Source organism: Zootoca vivipara, chromosome 10 (assembly GCF_963506605.1).
Source record: "Zootoca vivipara chromosome 10, rZooViv1.1, whole genome shotgun sequence".
Lineage (NCBI taxonomy): Eukaryota > Metazoa > Chordata > Lepidosauria > Squamata > Lacertidae > Zootoca > Zootoca vivipara.
Window position 1 is genome coordinate 54,865,118 of NC_083285.1, and position 25,062 is coordinate 54,890,179.

The 25,062-nt window shown below is 40.5% G+C and overlaps 1 protein-coding gene across 11 annotated transcripts in view; it reads left to right on the forward strand.

The window, feature by feature from the left end:
* The window catches only part of WNK1 (WNK lysine deficient protein kinase 1), a 117,727-nt gene that overhangs the window by 63,061 nt on the left and 29,604 nt on the right, over nucleotides 1-25,062 (forward strand). For 7 of the 11 annotated variants that reach the window (XM_060279974.1, XM_060279975.1, XM_060279977.1 and 4 more), the window contains exons 5-15: nucleotides 2,322-2,410; nucleotides 3,517-3,736; nucleotides 4,979-5,315; nucleotides 8,322-8,509; nucleotides 16,763-16,840; nucleotides 19,859-20,002; nucleotides 20,971-21,444; nucleotides 22,704-22,979; nucleotides 23,117-23,170; nucleotides 23,640-23,743; nucleotides 24,884-25,046. In XM_060279974.1, the coding sequence (XP_060135957.1) occupies nucleotides 2,322-2,410; nucleotides 3,517-3,736; nucleotides 4,979-5,315; nucleotides 8,322-8,509; nucleotides 16,763-16,840; nucleotides 19,859-20,002; nucleotides 20,971-21,444; nucleotides 22,704-22,979; nucleotides 23,117-23,170; nucleotides 23,640-23,743; nucleotides 24,884-25,046 (2,127 nt within the window). Of the gene's footprint in view, nucleotides 1-2,321; nucleotides 2,411-3,516; nucleotides 3,737-4,978; nucleotides 5,316-8,321; nucleotides 8,510-10,523; nucleotides 10,779-12,163; nucleotides 13,373-16,762; nucleotides 16,841-19,858; nucleotides 20,003-20,970; nucleotides 21,445-22,703; nucleotides 22,980-23,116; nucleotides 23,171-23,639; nucleotides 23,744-24,883; nucleotides 25,047-25,062 lie in introns of all 11 variants that reach the window. The other 4 variants (XM_035127434.2, XM_035127437.2, XM_035127436.2 and 1 more) reach the window with 3 other exon arrangements.

The following is a 25,062-nucleotide window of genomic DNA, read 5'->3' on the forward strand; positions in this document are numbered from 1 at the left end:
CAGAGTTTGCACTACTAAGTTAACATTATCTAAATCATGCCCTGCTAGTAACTGGAAGGCATACTTCGTATTATATGCAGGTACGATGTGTAGTAGATATTTGTGTTGACCAAATGTGATGTGTACTAGCTTATACGTAACTAACACTGCTTCTCAATGTTAGCTTGACCCTCAAATGGCTTTGTGTACATGGCTGGAAGCTCTGAACAGTACAACATGTTCTTTACTTGCGCTCCCTCCCTCCCCCCCTCTGCTTTGTTTTTTAAATTGTTTCGGGGGACTTCTGAATTTGTATTGTAATCACTTCATGTGATCAGATCACAAGAAGGTTATTTGAATTCAAGACTTTTCCCTTGAATAGTTCTGCATGAAAATACACAGATCATAACTCCATGCAATTAAGTGTTCTAACTGATAAGGGTTGCCTCTCAGATTACTAACAGGGTTTTTTTTTTTTTTACCTTTTTGAGCTGTAGATGAAAGTGTGTTATAAAAGTCTGTTATAACTTAGGACAGCGGCCTTTAATTAGGAATGCCTTGTTAGTCAGTTAACGTACATGTGTGCCATCTAAAAACAAGGGAAGTATCATTTTTATTCAAAATCATTTTGTATTTGGATTTTTGCAGATATAAATTACTTGATAGTTTTCCTTCAGTAGGTGAGCAACTGGAGAACAGGGTTTTGTTTTGTTTTTGCAATGCAATAAGAGCAGGGGCTTTTCACCGAAATTCATACTTCTAAAAGAACAGGGACAATTCATCAGAGCCAACAGCCTTTGTTGATAAGGCACTAAAAGTGAGCTGGTAGGAGTAAATTTAATAGGGCAAAATGGTGACTAAAAGCCCCTTGGAATGCCAGTTAGACAGTAGCTTGTATTGTATCGCAGTCCATGATATCAACAGTTTTTTAACTTTTACATGGCCCCCAGATTCCAAGTTGGTTACTACTACTCAGATAATTTTACTGCTCAAAGTGCCAATGTGGATTGAGGTTTCAATCACCTGTGAATAAATGTTTATTTAGGAAGAGTTCTGAGACTCTTAGGTTATGTACAAAGGAACATGAAGCACAGGTCAAAGGGAGCATGCCATATAAATTAGGACCACCTTATGTGTGTTCAGTTCGGGTTTAATAAATATTAATCTTGTAAAACGCACACAGTCCTATCCTGTTCTGTCACATCTGTTTATCTGTGTCATCCCCCACTACCACCTCAAAATCTTTGCTCTGTCACTTAATGGTAAATATAGGTTATGCCAGGTAGGAGGAAAATCTGTTAATATTAATTTTGTGCTAGTTTATGTAAAGAAAGATAGGCCATGGTGAAGGTGAGACTGACCACTGGGTTTGGCATAAGAGTAGTATGATCAGAAATCAGATCTTGGCCTGTTTGGATAAACCATACTAAAGCTAACCACAGTTCCCTATTTGGAGGAAAAGACAAACTGCAGCTGGTATAAAATGGAAATGGATGTGTCAGAGGAGGAGAGAGAGGAGGAGGAAGAGCAGGCTTGTACATACTAAACCATGATTTAGTATGTACTGACATGAAAAGAATGAGAAAAGAAAGGATAGTGATTGATATAATAAATGTGTATTTGAGAGAAAACAAAGTGAATCTCATTTTGCCAATTGGGACCAAGATAGATTCTGGGTAAGTTGGAAACCAATGGTTACTTTGGAGAAAGAAATTATCTTAGCATACCTTAATTAATTGTTGCAGACTTCTAGGAGAGAGGGGGGGGCAATATATTTGTATATATATGCTTGTTGGAATCTTTCCAGAATTCCTCTTTAAAAATGGATCACCAGTTTTTATTATTGCAGTAGCATTTAAAATATATACGGTAGTTGCAAAAATACAAGTAAAATAAGAACAGTTGTTTTTTCATAATTAAGTTTGGAAGTTCATTTGATTAAAAGCTGATGTTTTCCACACTCGGATATAACTAATGCTTTGATCATTGAATTGGAGAGAAATTATGAATCAAATCACTGTGGCATATCCTGTGAAGAATAAAACTGTCCATATGCAGGGCCGGCTCTAGGTAGACCCCCGGTGGCGCGGCGCGCCAGGGCGCTGGGCCGGTAGGCAGGGTGCCGCACGGAAACCATGCTGCGCCCTGCGAGGGCGGGGGCGCCGGAGCGATCTCCGCCCCTCAGCACCAGGGCGTGCGACCTGCTCGAGACTGCCCTGTCCATATGACACAAGCATTGTGCCTCTAAAAGATTGAATGTCACCAGCTATGCTAAATTTCATTAGAGATTTAAATAGACATTTTTGTTAGCATATTTTCTCACATATTCTTCTATATTTCAGGGAATCAAACCAGCAAGCTTTGATAAAGTAGCAATTCCTGAAGTAAAGGAAATAATTGAGGGATGCATTCGTCAAAACAAAGATGAAAGGTAAGTATTCATTCCATTTGGACAAGGCAGTAGCTTTGAAGCACTTCAGATATTCCATAGTGTACAATAACAGTGGTGTGTACTCCTTGAACAGCCAGATAAAAATAATAAAGAAAGAGAAATAAAAAGGACTTTCGATTCCCTTTCTGTCAGCTCCATATAAAAATATTATTCGAAGTATTCATTCTACAATAACATCCAGCTGTTCTTTCTTCTGCTAAGTGATACTTTCTCAGTCTTCAGCCCCAAATGTCTCAAATTCATTAATTTTCCTTTCCACACAAAACATCAAAAAGGGGTTCTCCAATTATTATTATTGATAAATGTCACCAATATTTTTTTTCTAGCCCAATGTAACAAGTTTTCCTCCAGTAACTTCAACAACCTTTCTTCCATATTGAAAAATAATAAACGCTTCATCTTTGTTCACACAAAAGTCTCTACACTATGGTCATGTGTTAAAATAATATTCATTATTTATTTATTTATATTTATTTATTTATTTATTGTATATTCGTTAATTCACACCCATTTCCATTATCTTCCGATCCTATTTTCTGTTGGCCGTGATTTTGCTTCCTAATTTTATTTTGTAAGTTCTTTCCATTTCTCACCAATATACAAATTAAAAATGAAGCTATGAGGAAACTGACAGAATATGAAAAGAGAGTAATAAGAGATAGTATAATGACTAAGGGATTGATTTCCCTTTTATACAAAACCCTTATTAAGATTTTGCCCTCAAAAACATCTAAAAAACTGATGGGAATTAATTTGGGATATAACCATTGAAGAGGATAAATGGAACAATTTATGGACAAAAGGACCATATAAATCACTGTCAGCAACAAAGGATTGATTGCTAAAAATTGTGCATGGATTGTATTTAGTATTCAGCATCAGTCATCCTTATTGTTTTGAAAAAGTAAGTCCCTTTAGAAATGGCATGGATATATAGAGTTTGTCTTAGAACAAGATTTAAATATTCAGTGGTATATGGGCAGCCCAATTGGAAAATGGAGAAATCGTTTGTGTATTGTGCTATGTGATAACGTTCTCCTGTCTTTTCCATTCCCCTTTTATTATTTCCTTTCCATTATGATCAGGTATGCTATCAAGGACCTTCTGAATCATGCATTCTTCCAGGAAGAAACTGGTGTGCGGGTAGAGCTAGCAGAAGAAGATGATGGGGAGAAAATTGCTATCAAGCTCTGGTTACGAATTGAAGATATTAAAAAACTTAAGGGCAAATATAAGGATAATGAAGCAATAGAATTTTCTTTCGACTTGGAAAGAGATGTCCCAGAAGATGTAGCACAGGAAATGGTATGTCATATAGATATGACAGATATTCCCACTTCTGCACCTATTTTAGCAGGTTCCGGAGACATGGGATTGAACCCTGTAGCTGATTTTTTTTTCATTCATGATTTTGCTCACCCCAGTGCAGCCCAATTAAACTTAATACACTGGGAATAAATTGTGACTTCTTGTTGTTGTGATGTCTTTCTGAGACAAGCCATACTTCCATAGCTGTCTGAAAAACAGTAGCTGGGGAAAGCAGTCACACAATGTAAGGGGCTGAACTCTGCCACCCTTCTAATTTGAGCATACCTACAGAGGTAGCTTTGACTTTCATTTCCCCCTGCTCCCACAATAGTTCCCTTGCATGTACATATTTTCAATAATGGATGAATCCCATATTTTTCTTAATTAAAGAATAATCAATGCACTTAAGAGTTGTTCTGCTCTTCAGATGTTGCTGAACATAAAACTTAGCTAGTATGGCCAGTAAACAGAAACCCTAGCTAGTATGGCCAGTGATCAGGGATGATGGTAGTTGTAGTCCAGCAGCATCTGGGGGCACATCATTGCCTACCCCTGCTCTAGATTATGTAGGTGCAGTGGACATTTGTTGAAACTTGCCTTTATGATTTCCCAAAAGAATTAATTTGAGGGATTAACTACTACCATCCTGCTGTCAGTTGCTCACTTTCCATTATAATTTTGAGCTGGATACTTACATTTTTATCCTCCAAGGCATAAAACACCACCAGGAACAGTTTTTGCAACAAGCTTCTCTCCAGTAAATTAGAAGGGTGCAAATGTTGCTAGGTCTCATTCCCTAGCCCAATTCCAAACTAATGGTTGAGTACTTCTGAACAGAAGGTTGATGCAGCTGCTTTGACCTTGCAGCTGGGGTAGAAGACACTGTACTGTATCTGTCTTTTCCCTTCAAGGTGATTGCACTGACTGCCATATAAATGGGAAGGCAGATGCACTTAGTATTATGTGCACACTTAGATTATGTGCTATCCATTGCTTCGTGAAGATATTATTTGGTTTATGATAGGACCGCATGATCTTTTTGCCTTGATCCCCCCCCCATAGTGCTCTTTCAGAAGACTTGCATGATCTTGCAATAGTTTAACTGCTGCAACATGTATTAGCTGGAAGTGCTGCAGCACTGGAAAGCTAACTGTCTTGGTGCATTTGATGTATAATTATAGAAACTTTTATTTTACTTTATCATTGTTTATCTGATGTCATGTGCCATCCACTTTTCAGGTTGAGTCTGGGTATGTCTGTGAAGGGGATCACAAGACAATGGCCAAAGCTATAAAGGATAGAGTGTCCTTGATCAAGCGAAAGAGGGAGCAACGTCAGTTGGTGAGAGAAGAACAGGAAAAAAGAAAGCAAGAAGAAGTCAATCAGAAACAGCAGACAGAGCAGCAGTTACAAGCGAGCACTACCCAGCAAGGAACTAAACATGCTGCACCTACCACTGGTGTCACTGCCATCCCTGCTGCTTCAGCTTCGGTTTCTACACAAGTGGAGCCTGAGGAGCCAGAAGCCGATCAACATCAACAGCTGCAGTATCATCAACCTAGCATTTCTGTATTGTGTAAGTACATGCATCTTCTGACCTGTATTTTTGGACAGTTAAGTCAATACTTAAAGCACGGTGTGACTGAAACATGTCAGTATACAATAAACTAGTCACCATCCTCTTGGGTCATCCACAGGCATTTATGATTTAGATAAACATAAGTGGTCAAGATAGATGGCTCCGCTGCTCTCTTGGTAGACCTCATCATATCAGCTGCTCCCTGAACATCTGAACAAGCAAGACCACCTTTAAGAAACATACTTTCACTGAGGCTGGTGCAGACAGTTCCCCAACCCAAGCTGCCCTTGCAACAGGTGCAACCCCCCCCCTTTCCCTGGGAGAAGTTTGCTCAGAATGGGAAGTGAAGTCACACACACACACACACACACACACACACACACACACACACACACACAGCATTCATCACTTTGCCAGCAGACTAAATGATGCACCTTGGACTGACTTCATGTACCGTGTTTCTCATATTATAAGACACATCTTATATTTATTTTTTCCTCAAAAAACACACACTATGGCTTATTTTCAGGGGGTGTCTTATTTTTTTCCTTCTCCTCCTGCCGCGGCCGGCATTGCTGCTGCGCCTATCACTATGTCTTATTTTCGGGGTATGGCTTATATTCCTTGAATGCTTAAAAATCCTGCTATGGCTTATTTTATAGGTATGTCTTAAAATATGAGAAACAGGGTAGATATGTGACTGGGTGGCCCACTAACAGTATTTACTCCAAACACTGCAGCTTGAGAGTCCTTGTAGATCTGTGTATTGTGAATCAGCAGGATGCAGCCATCACATCAGCAGTATACAAAGAGTTTAAACCCGGGTACAGAATGAGGATCCTGATGTAGCTCCAGATTTTGAGCAGACTTTAATTCCAGCTCCCATAGGTGGCTGATGTTGATATTGACCGGAAGGTACTGTTCTTGGAAGAATTGTATAATGGAGGCAAGGGTTCTGATGACTTGGCCATGGTTTTGCTGCAATCTGATTTCCACTTTCGATGGCTTTGAAGACCGCTCTCCTGATTAAAAAAAGCCAGAATGAGAGTGGCTGCTATCTGGAGCTTTATCTACAAGCAGGGAACCTTGACTTAGCCATGCAAGCACCCTACTGCACCCTAACCTGCCTATCAGGTTTATGTTCCATGTCCTGTCTTCCCTCTTTCTTCTCCTTCAGAACAGAAACAGTCATAAAGGAGGAGGGGAAAGTACCGGAAATCCAAGTGTTGTGGGACCAACATGGGTAGTGGTGGTGTTTCAGGCCACAGTGGTGCCCTCATGGTGGTGGTGTGCTTGGTGGGGTGGGATAGGGTAAGGTGGCAGTGAAGTCAGAAGAGCTCTGGGTTGTGATGCTGGGATGCATGCACACCTGTGGGACTGCTGCAACCAACTTAGAGATCCTCTAACCTTGCTGGACCATTGTAGCAAGTTCACACTGCTCTCATCAGAACAAAACACCACTGCCACACCACCCTTCCATCATGTGCTATGTTCAGGCATAGTTGAAGTTCCAAGCATGAGACTATGTGATGCCTGTTGGAAAGCTAGGGGAAGAAGTACCATTCAACATAAGACAAAGGGCCAGACAAAGGGACTTGGGATCAATAAAGAAACATTGTTGTTTAGTTGTTTAGTCGTGTCCGACTCTTCGTGACCCCATGGACCATAGCACGCCAGGCAACATGGTACAGGAACATGGTACAGCTTGAAAAGGATTTTGTTAAGGCCACCAGGGAAACACTGAAGATCCCTACAAGAATCACAAATAAAAGTTGATTGCAGAGGCATATGAGACTCTACCAAACTTTGCTCACATCAACATGCTGTTCTCATGCTGAATTCAAGAGGTACATGGAGAGCCATGCCACTGTCCTAGAGAGGCAAGTGACTTGGTAGAAATGCATAACAGACACACTAAATGAACAACTGGCAGCTCTGCAGCCACCTATCCATTATTCTCACTGCCAGGATACATCCTACTGTACGTTCGCAGAATCACACACAACCCTGATTGAACACAAATCTTATTTGAGGCAATAGATCAGCCAAGGAAGATCCAAGAGCTACTGTAGATGTATATGGACCAGCTAGCTGTTCATTGCTCATTGTACAATGATTCCTTGCACATTGCACTTTTGCTGTCAAAAGGACACTTGAGGTCAGGAGAATCACTGCCTTGTGAGACCAGCTGAACTTTGAAATGATAATGGCTATGAAGAAATGGGCCTTTCTGAAAACAGAGGCAGTCTAGCATTTGGCACATGTTGTGGAAGAATGGGATGATCGTTTGGGATGTCTCATGAGATTAAGAGGTAGTGTAGGAGGAAATGTGTCCAGAAAAATTCATGTTGACCCTGTACAAATTGGTTCTTAATGAGAGCTCATTGCATGTCAGCAGATCATAACATCTATGGGCTGTAAAATCTTCAGAGACACAATGTGTTCTTTTGATTCCTCTCCTATCCATATTCTGGTCCCTAAAAGCCAAATGTTTCAACAGTATTGTATTCTAGACTGTGGATGGGTTCCAAGGGCATGCTCATAGATATGTACATTGGCATGTTCATCCAATGTCACAACATCGCCATAACATTTTATGTTGTGAAGCATTGAACCTGGACTTCTTGGTAATCTCTTCACTTTTAACAAGAACAGATTTGTTGCCATTTCGGGAGCAAAATGCAATCAGCATTATCTCTGTACTGTGGAAATAAAAGGTGTTATGGACAGGAGTTAGGGGTTCGGCTTTCTTGTACCTGTCCCTGCTGCCTTCCTGATGCACAACTTCATTACTGCCATTGTCCTTGCTAACATACTCAATCCAAGCACAGTTTCTGTGATTTTGTGTTGTAGGATTTGGGGGAAGTAGGGGGGCATGTATGAGTGCTGCTGTCTCTACCTTAATTTTGTATAAATTTAAATGAATTCACAAGCAGTTCTGGAACTTTGACTCAGCATGAGTTCATGAGCAATCTAAACCCCACTCTTTTATGGTCTTTACAGCTGATGGCAACATTGATAGTGGGCAAGGATCATCTGTCTTTACCGAATCATGTGTGAGCAGCCAACAGACAGCTTCTTATGGTTCCCAGCACGAACAGTCTATCCCAACAGTTCAACCCCCAGGATATGCAGCTCCCATTGGCCAGCCACAATCACAACAACCTGGAGGATATCAGACGTCTGGAGTGGTAAGGCCAAAGCCAAAGTAGTGGAGGGAATACTTTAATTAAACTTGCTCGTAATTCCTTGATTTGTGTAGGCTTTTTAAAAAACCTGCAGTCTGAGGTTTGAATGGAAGTTCAGATATATTTTGTGTGGGTAAAACAACATACACAACAATGTAAAATTCCTTTCTCTGATAGTTCTTCAGGTGAGAGAGAGGGTATCTCATAGAAAGATATAAAGGCAGCAGAGCTAGGGGTGGAAGCAACAATAAAATTCCCTTTCACGTGCTGATTTTGCCTATAGAGGTATATACAATTCTATTTAGCCTGCAATGCATAGTGTGTCAGGAAGTTTATAATTGAAAAGTTATGATGAACTTTATGAAACAGCTGAGTGTGTTAAGGGAACATATTGTGCAAGATTTTAATTACAGCTACAGAAGGTAAGGATTCCTAACCATTATAGAATGCTGCATGCGGGCACTGCAGTTTTAAATGATCCCACTTCTGTGTTGCCATTTATTTATAGCTTGCATTGAATTGCTCATGGGCACAATTACCTTTCCCACTTCATGCGTTCATTTGTGTTACCCTTTATTTGGTACCCTTTTCTGGTATGTTTTCAGAGCTGACCTTGGGGGTCTTCTAGAAAAACTCTTTACTCAAATCTTTTACAAACCTTGCTGCTTGTGGAAAGGCAAAAGAGTAACTGTGCCTCAAATAATTTACCTATATCTAGAGGATGCAGCCTTTCTGGTTTGGTTATCTCTGTTATTATGATGATATTTTTCTGTAAATTGCGTTGGCAAGAGTTATCGTAGAAGATAATTCCTCATTGGAGGAAAATTCTTGCCAGTTTTTACAAACAGAGCATCTTTCTATTCTGTTCAAATGCACATATGAAGTTTTGTGCCCTTTTAAACACATGATCAATCACAACTTTTAATACTTTTTTGAAAGTTTATTTGAGTTGAGTTTCATTGCTGCAGTTCAAGGACATGCCTTGGATCAATAACCCATTAAGCAATCTTCACATGCCTTGCTTCAAGGTTGAATAATCATGGCTAACACTAGGGGAATACACTAACAGTTCTTCTGAGCAGACCAGGTTTGGATGATGAATTGAAGACTTCCAGAAAAACTTCAACGCAGACTCTTCTGGAAGTTTCAGGTGTGAGTGCAGTTTCATTGGGAGAGAAGACTTCAAAAAGACAGATCATTTTGGTTTTCCCCAAGAAGCTCTGGGGGGGGGGATACAGAAGCATGTTGGGGGGGGGGGGGGAATGACGACCTGGCTGCTGGAGGAACTATTACATTTTAAAGCAGTAATTTAGGTGATAATTTGTTTACAATGAGAAAAATAAGAAAAATAAACCAATGACCTCTGGGCTATAGGCAGATTGCAGCAACTATCTTCTTTAACAAACTCCCCTCCTGGTAGATGGCCTAATTCTAATTTTAAGACAGCTGTCACAATTAAAGTCTTGCCTTGTTCCACAGTTTATGCTATGGTTGCTTCCTGTTGTCTATGCAGTCCTTGACTGAATAAATAACTTAAGGTGTCCAGTAAAATCCTGTATTTAGGAAGCCAGTTCACTTTAGAATGAAATCCGGTGTCAGCAAAAATACTTGAAGACAGTAACACTAAATTTGGAAAGAAGGAAAACATCTTGCACACACCATGTTGCCAGTTTCAAACCAATGTTCATTTCCCTTAGACTTCTAGAGGCTTTCAGTTAGGAAATGTATCAGTGCTGGGAACAGCTTAAACACATTTTTTATGGAACCAGGGTGACGAGAACATATGTCTATTTCCTGCATATATATATAAACTATTTGACAGAAGTAATGGAATTTGACAGTCAAAATAGAACCTGCAGACCTCTGAGGTGCATATAACCCTCTTTATTGTACGTGATGTCACTGTCAAGTTCCTTCATACCCTGTATGTTCTGATCAGCATTGGCCCTTTGTCATGAATGTGTCTCCCTCATTAGCCATGTGGTTTGTGTTCACTTCTTTTTGTTTCCTTCCTTAGCCTCAACGTGGCTGTAGCATGTCGGTTTGTCCTTCCCCCCTTTCTTTCCCTCCACTGTCCCAAATCCCTCTCAGTGCTCCTTCTACTCCACCATCAGTGTTATGTGCACCTCTTTCTCCTTCTTACCTTCGGACTGCCCCTGAGGAAACTTTTGGTGAAAAGCTTTCCAAAGCCTTGGAGAATGTCCTGCCCATGCACACCGCCTCTCCGCGCAGCAACCGGCGTTCCAGCCTGCCTTCCCTCTTTCTCAACCCTGTATGTCACTGTATGCCTCCTGGCCCATTGCAGATAAGTCACCACTAAATACATCCTGGCGTCATTCTTCAAATTAGATAAGAGACAAAATGGGGACTGTGTTATCCTGTGCTCCTGGAAAGTTGATTCTTCCTCCTCCTCCAAAACCTAAGAGTTAATGTGCCCAAAGTTTCAGGGAAAAGCTGAAGTTCAGCATGCAGTTTAAATGAAATCTGCAAATTATATGGTCTAGTTCTGATCTGATTTATACACTTTGATTTCTGGGCTACAGTTAGTAATTCTTCAAATCATATGTATATGTAGCTGGCTAGAACCATGCCAGTGCCATTGAAAACCATCATGGGGCATCTGTGAATGCATGCTGCCATTTAAGAGGGGGGAAAGTTTCCAGCTCTGACAATTATGGAGAAAAGGTTCTGGTGAGCAGGCAGTATAAATCAAAGACTCAAATTGCTAGAAGCCTAGTTCTTCTGTTTGGCTCTTAATTTTTGTCCTGTGCTGCTTCCTTGTATACTACATTTCTCCTTTCCTTGTTCTTACTTCCAGAACTGATGCCAAAACTAATGTGATGGTCACTGCTTCCACTTGGGGATAATTGACTTCCTATTAATTTATTCTTGCTTTGATTGAAGTGATAATCCATTAGAGCAGGAGAGGAAGATAGAATCACTTTCTACAGAACAGAAAAACACATTGTCTTCTATTCACAGAGGGTGTAGGACTAATCCTCACTCTGTACTGTTAATTGTGTCATATAAGAGTTTGCTCCTGCTTTTCCAGAATATAAATCAAAACTTTGGTGCAATGGGAGACAGAGAGAGAAATTATAAGTGGCATATAAGGGTGAAGTGGCATATAAGCTTTATGCAGGAGTGCTTTAATTGATATTTGTTACAATCTTTTGTGCATGAATTAGGAGATTAGAAATCTCCTTGGTGATGCACTAAAATGTTCAACACTTAATTGATGGTACACATTTGAAAGGACAGTAGGTTTCTGAAAAAGTTAAATTTCTTGTTCCCCCCCCCCCAGATTCAGAACAGAATCTTTTCCTTGAAAGACAACTAATTTTGATAGGAAATAAAGGATGTATTGAGAAATAACCATGTTTTCATTAAAGAAAGTTGTCCAAAGTTTTTTATATTGACAGAAGGAGATGGGTGGAAAAGCAGTTGTTCTAACAAAAGCAAATACTCATATAGACACTGATATCTGCCAAGGATGTATTTAATGGATATGTATAACCCTTCAAAGCATTTTACGTGTTGACCATGAACTAGGCGTAGCCATTCTATAAGGTTACTAAAGAGAGCTGCCTATTGAGCTGAACATGCTAATATGCTTCTATAATGTGTGAATTACTTGTCTTGTTCATGTCAATACAGCCTCAATCCATGGTGCATCCGTGTGGGGGAACCCCAACGTTCCCAGATTCCCAAGTATTTTTCCCCACCGTTCATGAACGGCCAGTGTCTTTCTCGCCACCACCCACCTGCCCTTCACGGGTGGCCATTTCTCAGCGACGCAAGAGCACTTCCATCCTTGAAGCCCAAACCTGCCACTTCCAGCCCTTGCTCAAGACTGGTCAGAGTTTTGTTCTCCCTGGTGGTAGTCCAGCAACTTGGACACCAGAGGGACTGGTGACAATGAGCAGCACAGCTGGGAAGCATATGCAGGCTAACCCTGGTTTTGACTCTGCTCAAGAGTTGAGTGATTACAGATCTGGACAAACGCCTTCAAAGGATGCTACAAGCATGTTGACTCAAGAAGCAATGTATTTAGTGGGCATGCACTACCAGTCCCAGTTGCCAGAACACTATGATACAGTACCCCAGAATCCCCAGGGGACTGAGCAACACTTACAGCGGGCTCCTGAACAGAGAAATTTGCAAGGCGGCCCCCCGCAGAGTTCTACTTTTGAATATCAAACTGGGCAGCCATTTCTGGCAAGACAGATTCAGAACTTGAGACTGGATTCTGGAATGAATCCACCATCACCATTGTCTAGTATGTCAGCACCACTGAGTGCAGATGCCACACAAATGAATTTTCACCCAATATTTGTTCCACATTCTGCACCTGCCATACTCACTCACAGTGGGGACGGTCGAGCAAGTTGTGTGTTTGAGTTCCATGTTCAAGCACCCAGTGCGACTGCAGGAGACGGTGCTGTCCTCTCACAGCGCGTTTATAGAAATCGTCGAGGCTCCACAGATTTTAACCAGGAGGAGTCCCCTCAGACAACCGTACAGCCTGGTCGTCTTCAGCCTGTAACGGAAGAGCAGTGCAGCTACCTAGGTTCCGAGTTCATGGTGCCTAGAGGCAGTTCTGTCTTACAGAGCTGGCCAGAAGGTAGCCCAGGATACTCCAGTGATTCGTCACAGTTGACTTCCTCAGACACTGGTGACTTTCTTTCTCCTCCTCCCACTGGGGTATCTGCATCGTATGGTTCAGGCTTGCCTCTGCCTGCTGCCCAGCTGACTCAGAAGGCATTTCAGGATTCACAGATCATCTTCCACTTCCCACAGGGAACTTCTTCTCAACAGGCTTTCTCAGCTCTGGCTTCATCAGGACCATCTACACTCTATCCTCAGGTTACAGTCACAAATGTTTCCAAATTTCTTCGTTTTTTGTAAAACCCTCCCCCCCCCCGCAACTTCATAGTGCAAAACTCCTTGTATTCCTTATCCTGTTTCAACCTTTCCTTAATCTCCTCACATCCCTGCAAATTACTGCAGTATTTGAGAGTAGAACAGTATTGTGTGGTTGTTGAAGCTTTTGTGGTCCTAGCTTACTAGGAGCAGCCCTCATTGTAATCAGTTTATGTTGTATGTATTGATGGTTGTCAAAACCTTGTCGTGTGAGCCTGTTTAATATGGTAACAAGTGCTGGTCATTTAACAATGTTGAAAAAAATTCTTTTTTACTTATCTGATGCTCACTTGGATGCTCAGGTAAGAGAAATACAAAGACTATTTCACAGCCTGAAGATGTACTAGACTGGACGAAGTAATAACTGTTCTTTAAACACAAACCAAAGCAGTACCACTCTATATTCATACTGTGCCAAGTAGTGCCATCCTTTCTTAGCACATGCACTTTCTCGGTCTTATTGTAGGTTAGAGACACTCTATTGTACAGAACTATTAGAGTTGGAGATTTTTCTGTCTTATTGTTGCAGAGGTCAACAAGTGGCAATCTCTAGGTCAAACCACCCTCCTGCGTGATGTGTGTTTTCTAACTGCTAACCATAAAGGGGCATGTATAAGCAGTAATAGCAGGAAGGTGTGAGAGTTTGGCTTATTCTTCCCTCACCATAAATAGGTAAGGGGATTCTCCAGCAAAATTATTGGCTGACCAGTTTGTGTGGTCTTTGAAATAGATTTTGTGAGTCTTCAAAGCATTCCAAAAATGCACAAACCTGTTTGATTAGTAGGACAGAGACAATGAAAGTGTGCTCCAAGGAAGACTTTATTACTCTATTTACAACTCCCTGGGAAACCTTTGTGTAACATTGAAGAAAGACTATTCTGCAGTCATAAAACACAGTTATGAGAAACTTTTATTCCATTTAAGGCAATAACCTGGTTCATACATTATGCTAAGCCATGGCTTGTTTAGCCAAAGCGTGGTTTGCTTGAATATCCAAACTCTCCAGAGCAGACCACAAGGTGAAGCTGTAGTAGTGGTTGACTTGCAAATGGTGGCTTGTTTTCTTCTGGAGTATGACATATCTAAATCCATCAGTCTTGCTTGACCATGATTTGTATTATCCCACCACCATAGGCACTTGCCACGAGGGAAAAGCAGTTGGAAAACAAACCAAGCTTTGGAGAAACAAGTTGTGACTCCCCCCCCCCTTAGTTTTCAAGGTGACTTGTGGTCTCTTGAGCAAACTATTATTAGAACAGACCATAGCTTAGCACTGTGTTCGTGAGCACAGCCATTGTGACATGTTTCCATATAAACAAGATGCTAAACTATCTTTAGAAAGCAATCAGCATGAAAAGCTTTTACAAAATTACTCATCAGAGAAATGCCCAGAAAACAAATATGTAGGGCAGGCTTCCTCAACCTTGGCCCTCCACTGGTCCTGCTAGTTAGGGATCATGAGAATTGTAGGCCAAAAACATCTGGAGGGCCAAGGTTGAGGAAGCCTGATGTAGGGTATACGTACTTTTTGTAAGGCAACTCACAAAGGATAGTGAATATTGATAAGAGTTTTTAACTGTACGAATGCGCTTTGAAGCATTTTAACTCTTAAAAATTACATTGAGAATCTCTGTCTTTCCATTTTGATTTGATTTTGCTGACAGTCTAATTGTTTTCACTGGCATAAACTAGTTACCACCATTGAGAGACTATGGTTTGCAGCACCCATGGTAGTAGCTCAGTTGAATGCTATGGGTTTCACGAGCATCAATCAGTAGGGTTGGTTGACACCCTTTAAATGTTTGGGTATCATTTATAAGAGAAATAAATTTTCTTAGAGCAATTTCACATCAGTCTTGTGACACAGATCTTCACAGCTTGGTGAGGTGGCATGTCTTAAGTGTTGTGGAAGTCTCTGGTTCACATCTTGCCTCACTTGTAAACTGTTGCCTTCAGCCCTCAATCGTCAATATGAGGACAATAAGCTGACCTTCTTTACAGGTTTCGTGAGATAATGTATGTCCAGTGTTTTAGTAAAGCACTATGCAAGTATTTAGTGTGAAGACTTGGAAGTACAGTAAATGTTTTTTTCTGAAAACAAAACCTCACTTTTTACTGATAGCAGCATTTCAGTAACAGTAGCGAAAATAGTGATGTGAAAATTTTATTCCTTTACTCACTTTATATTGGTGACTTGTGAATTGTTGCCTTTTCTGGGTCCTAGTAGTCTTTTTTTTTTTTTTTTGAAACAGTTGTCTCTTTTGGGGGGGGGCAGTTTTTGTTACTGAGACACAGGAATGCTGTATTTACAAGTTCCTTTGTGGATTTCCTTGGAGAAATCAGCAGAAGTTGAGAAATGTTTCTATGATGAGACTTGAACATAAACAGGCTAAATAGATTCCACAGAAGCACTTAATTCGGATCCAAACCTTTCAGGATGAACCTCACAAGCTAATTGAATAGTATTTTCTCCCACCCCCCAAGATGACCCCAGAGCTCTGTCCCATGTTTCCACCATACTTCCAGCGTATATAGAATATGCTTGTTTGATAACAATCTGACACCATACATTCCTATATGTTTGACTTGGCTAAATGAACTCCTCGGCTACTATTTTTCTTTCAAATACTTTGTGTAATTGTCCAAATATTGTATACCTTATTCAACCTTGTCACTGCAACATTACAAGCTTTAGCTCTGATTTTTCCACTTTGAACATACCATTTTTCCATTACGATATCTACTGAGATAAAGCCCAGAATGTGGTATACATTTCAGTATGCTGCAAATGTCTTTTTCAAAAATGATCATTGCCATTCCAGTTTGGGTTGTTGGCTTTTCTTTTCTTTCTATTTTTACATCCATTCATGATTATTGTGCCTTGCTTACTTATTAAAATTGGAAGTTATTAGTTGGAAATCAAAATTCCAGGACAAGTCTTAGTTACGATGCTTATTAAGATGAATTAATATTAGCCTAGATTACATATTGCTTGTAAATGCAGATATTTAATAGAGCTAAACCAAACTACAGCTCATTGTTTCCTCTTGTGCTAGCATAGCCTGATGCAGATCTTTGACAAACTGCAGGAGGATGAGATTTGCATTGTAGAAATGCATCATGCAGAACTTAGACTTGCAACTTGTATTAGATGCTACAAAAATAATGCATTTTAAAACAATGCATTGCAATGACAGTAGTTTGTTTGAAGTGTCCATATTGAATGCTGTTCTAATTCATTGGGGATGTTTAACTAAAGGCCAGTGTTGTTCAGGTGCTTATTTTCAGTATAGAAGTTGGCAAAGAATCTGATTCTCTGTATTCTTCCTTTAGGCGCAGATGAAAGGGCAGCCAGCCTCAAATGCTTCATCAGTTGGCACATCATCCCAGCTAATGCAGCCAAGTCAACAGGTAATGATGAGCAACTGTTTCCCCCCCATATATTTCTGTAGGTTGAGGATATTCAATGCAGTTCTTTTTTATAGTGCTTTCAGTGTTCACCCCCAAGTTTGACTCGGTAGCAGGTTGGACCACTCTATGGCTCTCCAGTTGATGCTGGACTCCAGCTCCCATCACAATTGCAAATACAGGCAATGGTCAGAGAAGATGGGAGTTGTAGTTCAACAACATCCAGAGGACAAGAAGTTAGCTACCTTGTTTCTAGGTAGGAAAGGTGGGTCATGGTTAAGTTAACATATGCTAAAGTGAATTTTGTGCATTTTTTTCTGCTTTGGGGGTTTGCTGTGGAATTTGTTTAAGATTTGCATTTTTAAGATTTTACTTTTCTGCTTACAAGTTATAGGTGATTATCATTCCTTTGACTTAGCTTGATTTATTCTGTATGTTGTCCCCACTTATCCCCAGAAATGTGCCCAAAATAATATTTGGTAAAGGTTTGCTAATGTGTTGAAAACAATTAACTGTAGAAATCAGTCCCATTTAACAGTTAGCTTTCATCTTGCATGAGACAATTTCATGTGGTATTCCTATGTAACTTTTCTCAAAAAGCTTTGCTCTGCATGCTAACTTTTCTGGTATTAGTATTTGGCAAGGTATAGATAGAATGTTCCTGGTTCCAGTGAACTATGATTTCAAAGAGTAAAAACAAGCAATGAACTTAAGCTGCCTCTCCTCTAAGCTCTGAGGGCCTTCTAGCAGCTCCCTCATTGTGAGAAGTGAGGTGGTCTTGGTAGTGGCACCCACATCCTGTAGAACTTCCTCCCGTCAGATGTCAAAGGGATAAATAATAATTATTATTTTTAATTTAAAAAGATCTTTATTTCAATTCTTTAAAACATTACAAAAATATAAGAGAAACAAGGATTTACAAAACGTAAAAACAAAAAACAAAAAGATATGAAAATACCAGAAACAGAACATAGAAATGAATGATCAAAATAAAACAGAGTTTCATTTAAACTTATACTCAACACAATGCATAGCAAATATTGTATAAAAAATTTAAATCAAGATGAAATCAAAATATATAGATTTCGGGGGGGGGGGGAGAGAGAGAAAGGAAAAAGAAAGGAAAATTTTTTTTAAAAATACTTCCGATTGTTCAAATATCGCTTCCTCTATCTTTCTTCCCTCTTAACTCACTTTCTTAAATTCCTTTAATTAAACCACCCACCACAGGTGTACCATCTTCTTTTACCTAACAAGTATCTCTCTTTATACGTTACTTAATTTAAGCAAATCACCAAATCAGTTTTAATACCTTCTTTTGTCAGGTAGCCCTCTACCAATTTCCACTCATTTTGGATTTTTTGTTTGGGGATATTCCTTATAGCTGCAATCGTTTTAGTTAAATTCATAAATTCTATTATTTTTACCTGCCAATCATGTACTGTTGGTATCTCTTCCCCCTTCCATTTTTGGGCAATGAGCATCCACGCTGCTGCTCCCGCATATAGCAAAATATTCTATCTTTGGGCACATTATCAGGGATCATACTTAATAAGAATAATTCTGGTTTTTTCTCAAATGTTATTTTTAGCATCCTTTTCAATTTCTCATATATTTTACAGTGGTGCCTCGCTAGACGAATTTAATTTGTTCCACAGGTCTTTTCTTATAACAAAAAATTTGTCTAACAAATCCCATAGGAATGCATTGAATTTTTTTTTTGCCCATAGGAATGCATTAATTGAATTTCAATGCATTCCTATGGGAAACTGTGATTCCCTAGACGAATTTTTCATAAAACGAATTTGTCTAGCGAGGCAACCTCCGCTCGAAAAATCCTTTCGTTAAGCGGAAATTTCGTTAAGCAGGGCATTCGTTAAGCGAGGCACCACTGTATTCCAAAATTCTTGAATTATCTTACATTGCCACCAACAATGGAGATAACTTCCTATTTTATCATGGCACTTCCAACATTTGTTGGATCCTGTTTTATAAATCTATCCTATTTTCTCTGGAGTTAAGTGCCACCTATAAGCCATTTTTATTATATTTTCTTTGATCGCTGTACATCTCCGTCCATAGTTTATCCCATTGAATACTATATATCGTTCTCCCTATATCTTGTGCCCATTTTATCATGACACTTTTTACTTCCTCATCTTTCAAATTCCACTCCAATAAATATTTATACAATTTTGTCAATGGTTTTTCCGCATTATCAATTAATAATTCTTGTAATTTTGATTTTTTTCATAAACCCAGTTTCTTTATGTTTCTTAAATAGACTTTGGATTTGGTTATATTGAAGCCAGCTTGCACACTGGGGATAAATAATTATACAACCTTCTGTAGCCACCTGAAGGCAGCCCTTTTATTGTGTGGTGTTCCATTGTGTTTTTGTATATTCTGTTGGAAGCCACAAGCCACCCAGAGTAACTGGGGCAACCCAGTTAGATTAGCAGGGTACATTATTATTATTATTATTATTATTATTATTATTATTATTAATTCCTCCTATGTCTGGCTTCAGAACACACTGATTACTGTGTTATTTGAACTGGGACATGGTGGTTCAAGATCTCCCTATGAACCTAGATTGCAATACATGTTTGGTTTGGGTTTCCTCGAGGCCTTAAATCACAGTTTTCTAGTTTGAGCTTCCTATTTTTTTAAGCCAAGTTCCAATGAAAGGCTGAACTTCACCTTTGTCTGAGTGCCAGTTGTTGATTCCCCTCCCACCATGCACATGCTAGTATAGTGTCACCCCCCACAAACCTTTAAGTAGGCTGTGCTTATTTTCAGTTGTTTTTCAGGTAATATCAAGAGTTTGTGCTAACTCTACTTCAGTACTGTTGAACATCTTAAAACAAAATATTATTGTTAGAATACACACATACACTTAGCAGGAATTCAGATACTGTATACCCAAGACAAGATCAACTGCTGCGAAATATTTCCAGATAAAAGGTGTTTTTCTTCAGAGTAAATAATCTGTTGTTGTTTTTTCTTCTTTTATGACAGAGCACCCAGCCTCCAGCCTCTTCACAACAGACTGGGCAATATCAAGTTCAGCAGCCTTCAGTTTCCAGTGGAGCTGCTCCATCGCAGCCAGTTACACAGCAAGCACAAATAATGTCTGTGCCTCAGGTAGCAGCTGGGACACAGGTAAACTACAACTTGCTGGCTCCTGGAGGGCTTCTGTCTGGACCGCCTGAATTGTTAGCAGCTAAGCCCCCTTCATTTATGTGACAAAACAGGGTATTGGAAATGTGTTGTCTGGAAGAGTACAATGAAAGTACAGTATTAGGATATGGAAAATCAGTGTATTAAATAGGAAGACTTAACCTGGATCAACTTTTATCATGGTCTCAAATGCAATGCCTGATTTTGAAAAAGTTAGAGAACCTGTGTGTTGTTTGAGAGTGCATGTGTGTATGCATAGTTGGTTTTTTTAAAAAAAATCAGTGTAGGGGGTCAGTGGCTCAGTATCCCAACACTGAGTGCTCTTCAAGTTGACTCTCCTTTTTTCTCCACATCTCCTTCCTCCACTTCTCGCCCTAGAGGCTTTTTGCTGACTCCAGAGTGGTCCTGTATATGTATATGCTTTTGAATCCCAGAATACTTAATTTTTGTGGGAATTTTGCTTAAGTTTCCTGAAAAATTTCCTGTTGCATTTCTTGCTCTGCTTTTTGGCACTAACAAGAGCATTTCTATATGTTGGCCGAGTGGCTTTTAATTCCCCCTAACCTCAGGCTCCTGCCCCCATAAGAGGGGTTATTAGAGGTGTGTTCTATATAAACTGATACCATGCTTTATTATTATTATTATTATTATTATTATTACCACCCCACCCATCTGGCTGGGTGTCTTGACCTTGTTTCTCCATCCTGAAATTCTCCTTTGATAACAAGGATAATTTCTCCAAAATGTTAAAGATATGCATCAAAAAAGGGGAGCAAAAATTGCTAATTGGAAGTAACCTTCCCAGCCACTCTGTCAAATATATTCCTTCCCTGCTCCTGTTAAGTGTGGTGTAAACATTCCCCCCCCCCTTTTCTTGGACTAATGCAATTAAAAGCCTGCTTCCTGCAACCTTTCTCCTTAAAGGTCTATCTTTTTCTTTACCTCCCCAGCTTCCTGTTTCCCAGCCAGTGCCGATCATCCAAGGTGAAACACAGTTACCTATGGGAGTGCCTTCCCTTCCTCAGCCTTCAGTTGCCCCTGTCATGCCCATTGGCTCTCATTTTCTCCCTATGGGCCCACCCTTACAGGCTCCCCTTCATCCACAGTTCTCAGTTTCTCAGATGCCCATAGCAACACCTCATGTGTCAGTGGCTCAGCCTGGTTTCCCAACTCTACCCATCTCCATGGCAGCTGGAGTTAGCCAGCCATTGCTCACTTTGGCCACATCTGCTACAGCAGCTGCTATTCCTGTGGGTTCAACTGTTGTCCCTAGCCAGCTTCCAACTCTTCTGCAGCCTGTGGCGCAGCTGTCCGGCCAGGTTCTCCCACAGCTTCTACAGCCATCTGTTCAGCCCATGGGATTGCCAGCCACACTTGGACAATCTGCTGAAGTACCACTTCCACCTACAGATGCTGTGTACCAGGTATTGTGGCAGTCAAGAAAGAGTCCCTCTCTTCTGCTCCTCTGGTGCTTTAGACTCTGCTAAGATGTCCTGAAAAGTTACTTGCAGTCTTTGGAAGGAGAGGCCAAATAGTTTTTCAGTATACAAGGGAAAGTCCTGATTTCAAACCAAATTTGATTAGTAATTGTATTTTGTTTTTGCATTGGTAGTTTTACTGAGGAATGAATCATAGAATTATAGAATTGGAAGGCACCCTGATGCTCATCTAGTCCAACCCCCTGCAATGCAGATGTCCCATACGGGGCTTGAACCTGCAACACCACACTCTTATCAACTGAGCTGGAAGAGTAATGTCGACTGACATGTAAATGACTGTCAGATCACTGAAGGGCCACAATTTCCCCACTCGGGTGGGGAGCCTGTAGCTCTTCTGAAGTTGTTGGACTGCATCAGCCCCAGCCAGCATGGCCAATGAGGTATGATGGATGGGAGTTGCAGTCAAGCAACATTTGGAAGCTACAGGTTCTCCATTCCACTACTACCTTATGCTTGGGTGTGATGAGGGCATCTAGCAAATCAGGCGTTTCATCTCAGTTAACAGATTCAAGCTATGAGATTGCCAGGCTGCAGTGATAATTTGCTGGAGTGCAGGCCAGGCAGTTTTGGCTGTCAGCTGGAGCACAGCATGAAAAGCTTAACAAGACTTAAATTGTGAAAGATACAGAAGCACCATGATATACACATGGCAAGCAAACAGATTTCCCATGCTCCAATTTTAGGAAAACATGTTGAACTCGTCTTCAGTAGACAGCACAACAAAAATAAATAACAAATGAAAACTCTCTCTTTGTCTCTGGAAAGAGACCGGCAAGCAGGCATTAGAAGAGATGGAGCCCTGTTGCTCTGACTTGACTGGGGCCTGGTCATCTGACCGCTTCTTTGCAGACTTGGTAACTTGATGGAGCATTTATAGTTAACAGGACGGGGAGGACCTTTTTAGTACACAGGTTGCTTTAAGGCCCCTTTAGTTGTGTGGTGCACTGCTGTTCCAGAGTGCATGATGGCTTGGGATTTAACATTGACCCCAAGGCAGTAGGCTTTGTTCCTTTTAAAATAAGGTACCCTCGAAGTTGTGCAATAAATCTAAGGAGTTCATGGCGGGAGGGAGTTAAAAATCCTATGCAGTTTGGCTTGCATTCCCCCCCCTTCCTATCTGTTTCATACTGTTTTCCCCTGAATTACCCTAAATTACAATAACTTTGCTTCCTCATTTATCGCAGGGCTTCCCACCTCGGCTACCAGCACAATATACTGGAGATTCAAACATTGCTTCTTCTGTGGCCTCTGCTTGCCTCCCTTCTGCAGTACTATCCCCTCCTTTACCCACAGATGTACTGGCTCAGCCAGGCTATCTTGCTGCAATGGTGCAGCCTTATGTGGAGCAGAATGTTTTAGTTTCTTTGGGCAGTCTAGGCGGACAGGTTCAAGTGCCACAGTCTGCTTCCTGTTTAGCACAGCAGGTCTCATCTTCAGCCTCCCAGCAGACAGCATTAGAGGTAAATGGACTATGCATAAAGCTGTGTGTGTGCATTCTAAAAACTGAGTTTCAGGGCATGAGTTTTGAATTCACTTCCATTTGGGGTAGCAAGCTGAAAAATCATATGCTAATCGTCAAAATGAATTTCTCTTACAGCAGAATGTGATGCCAATGTGGAGACCTTGTTGCCCCTGGCTATGCTGTTGGGAAGTGAGTGGGCCCCCCAAGATGCAAAACACTTGCTAGCACTTCTCTTCTGGCTAGTAATGCCAATCGTTGCATTGAAGACATGCTATACTCAATAGTCACTGGAAAAAAATATCTCCTCAAATGTGTTCCCTGCAGCCCTGCTGTAGCTGAGGGAGATTGAATGGACTTTGCACTCTGCATTGGCTTCTCTGTTGCACATTCTGCTAGTAAGATTTCTGGTTGCATGGCAAGCTGTAGTGCCACCATCATCTAGTGAATTAAATGGTTGACTTTCACCAGGCAACTTGTTTCAAATTTGCACGAAAACCTCATTTGGGGTTAAAAATTTGAAATGTTTAGATGCTTTAAGGTGTTCTAGAGAGAACAGTGTGCTTTTCAGCTTCTAGTTACCTAGATGGATGGACTGTGATGGGGCTGGAAAAAGAGCTCTTTAACAAGATGCATGAAGGGAATGCTTTATCTTTCGCAGAGTACTTCTGGAGTTACTCAAACAGCACCTGCAGAGACTCAACCACCAGTGCAGCAGCAGCAGCAGCCTTCGCAATCAACCCCATTGGTTTCCTCAATAGATAGGTAAATAGTAAATTATTGCATTTCAACTTGGATATTTATCATTACAGACATGGTGCTTCTGTCAATCTGTTTCTGATTTGGACGGAATCTTCGCATGTGAACTCTTAACATCTGCCCTTGACATCTAAGCTGGGGCATGGAACTTGTTTGACTCCAGTTCCATCATCCCTGATGATGGAACTGGAGGCTGATGAGACCTCTGGAGGGTCACAAGTTACCCATCTCTAATTGTAGCCGATTACTCCTTTCCTGAATTACAGCGAGGCTGCTCAGATGCTAGTTGTACCAGGCTCATAATGTCCTAACTTAACTATGCCTTACCTGTTGCAGCACCCTATTAAAAATGGGCTATGTCTTTCCTGTGAGTGACTCAAAAGGCGACTCTTAAAGCATGTAGCATAGTGATTCCCAAACTTGCCCCCCTACAGACCACTTGAAAATTGGTTAGGGTCTTGGTGAACTACTTAATTATTTTTATGCTTGTTATATCAATTGTAATGTGCTGTGCTAGGTGCTGTATGGTGTTTTTTTATTGCATTTAATTGCTTCTTGTATTTCTTATATATTGTATGTTATTGTAAGGCAACCCTCCATTTTTTGTGGGGTTATGTTCTGAGTTACTGCACACATCCCTAGTGGGTTTGGCTCGATGCACATGTGCGCAGTTGCACACATATTGAATGCGTGTATATGGTGTGTGTATGTGCGTATTGCAATTTGAAGTCTATGGAATTAAAACTAATATAAAATAAAAGAAATAAAAGAAGCAATAAACATACAACTAATAATCAATACATTATGAATATTTAAGGCAATGAAAAGCACTGTTTCCCCTGTTCAACCACAAATCCACAAACATGTTATGGTCCACCTGAACGAAGACCACAGACCACTAGTGGTCCACAAGCCACAGTTTGGAAACTCCTGATGAAATATACAAGAGAGGCATTTAATGACTAATTAAAAAGCACATTTGAGCCTCATTTCACTAGTGCAGATTTATTCATCTTTATCAGCATGTAGTGGTAGGATTTTCTAAAGAGCAGTTTACTTATTCCTTGATTTGCTGAGAGTGATACTAGAAGTGGGGGGAATTACAGGTAAAAATGGCTGGTTTTTCCCTTGCTTGTTTTTCTGTAGTGCACAATCAGATGTTGCTTCAGGCTTAAGTGACTGCAATGAAAGTGTTCCAGCATCTAGTGGTAGACATGAAGGGAGGACAACGAAACGGCATTATCGGAAGTCGGTGCGCAGCCGCTCTCGGCATGAGAAGACTACACGTCCCAAACTGAGAATTCTTAATGTGAGTTTATTTTGGT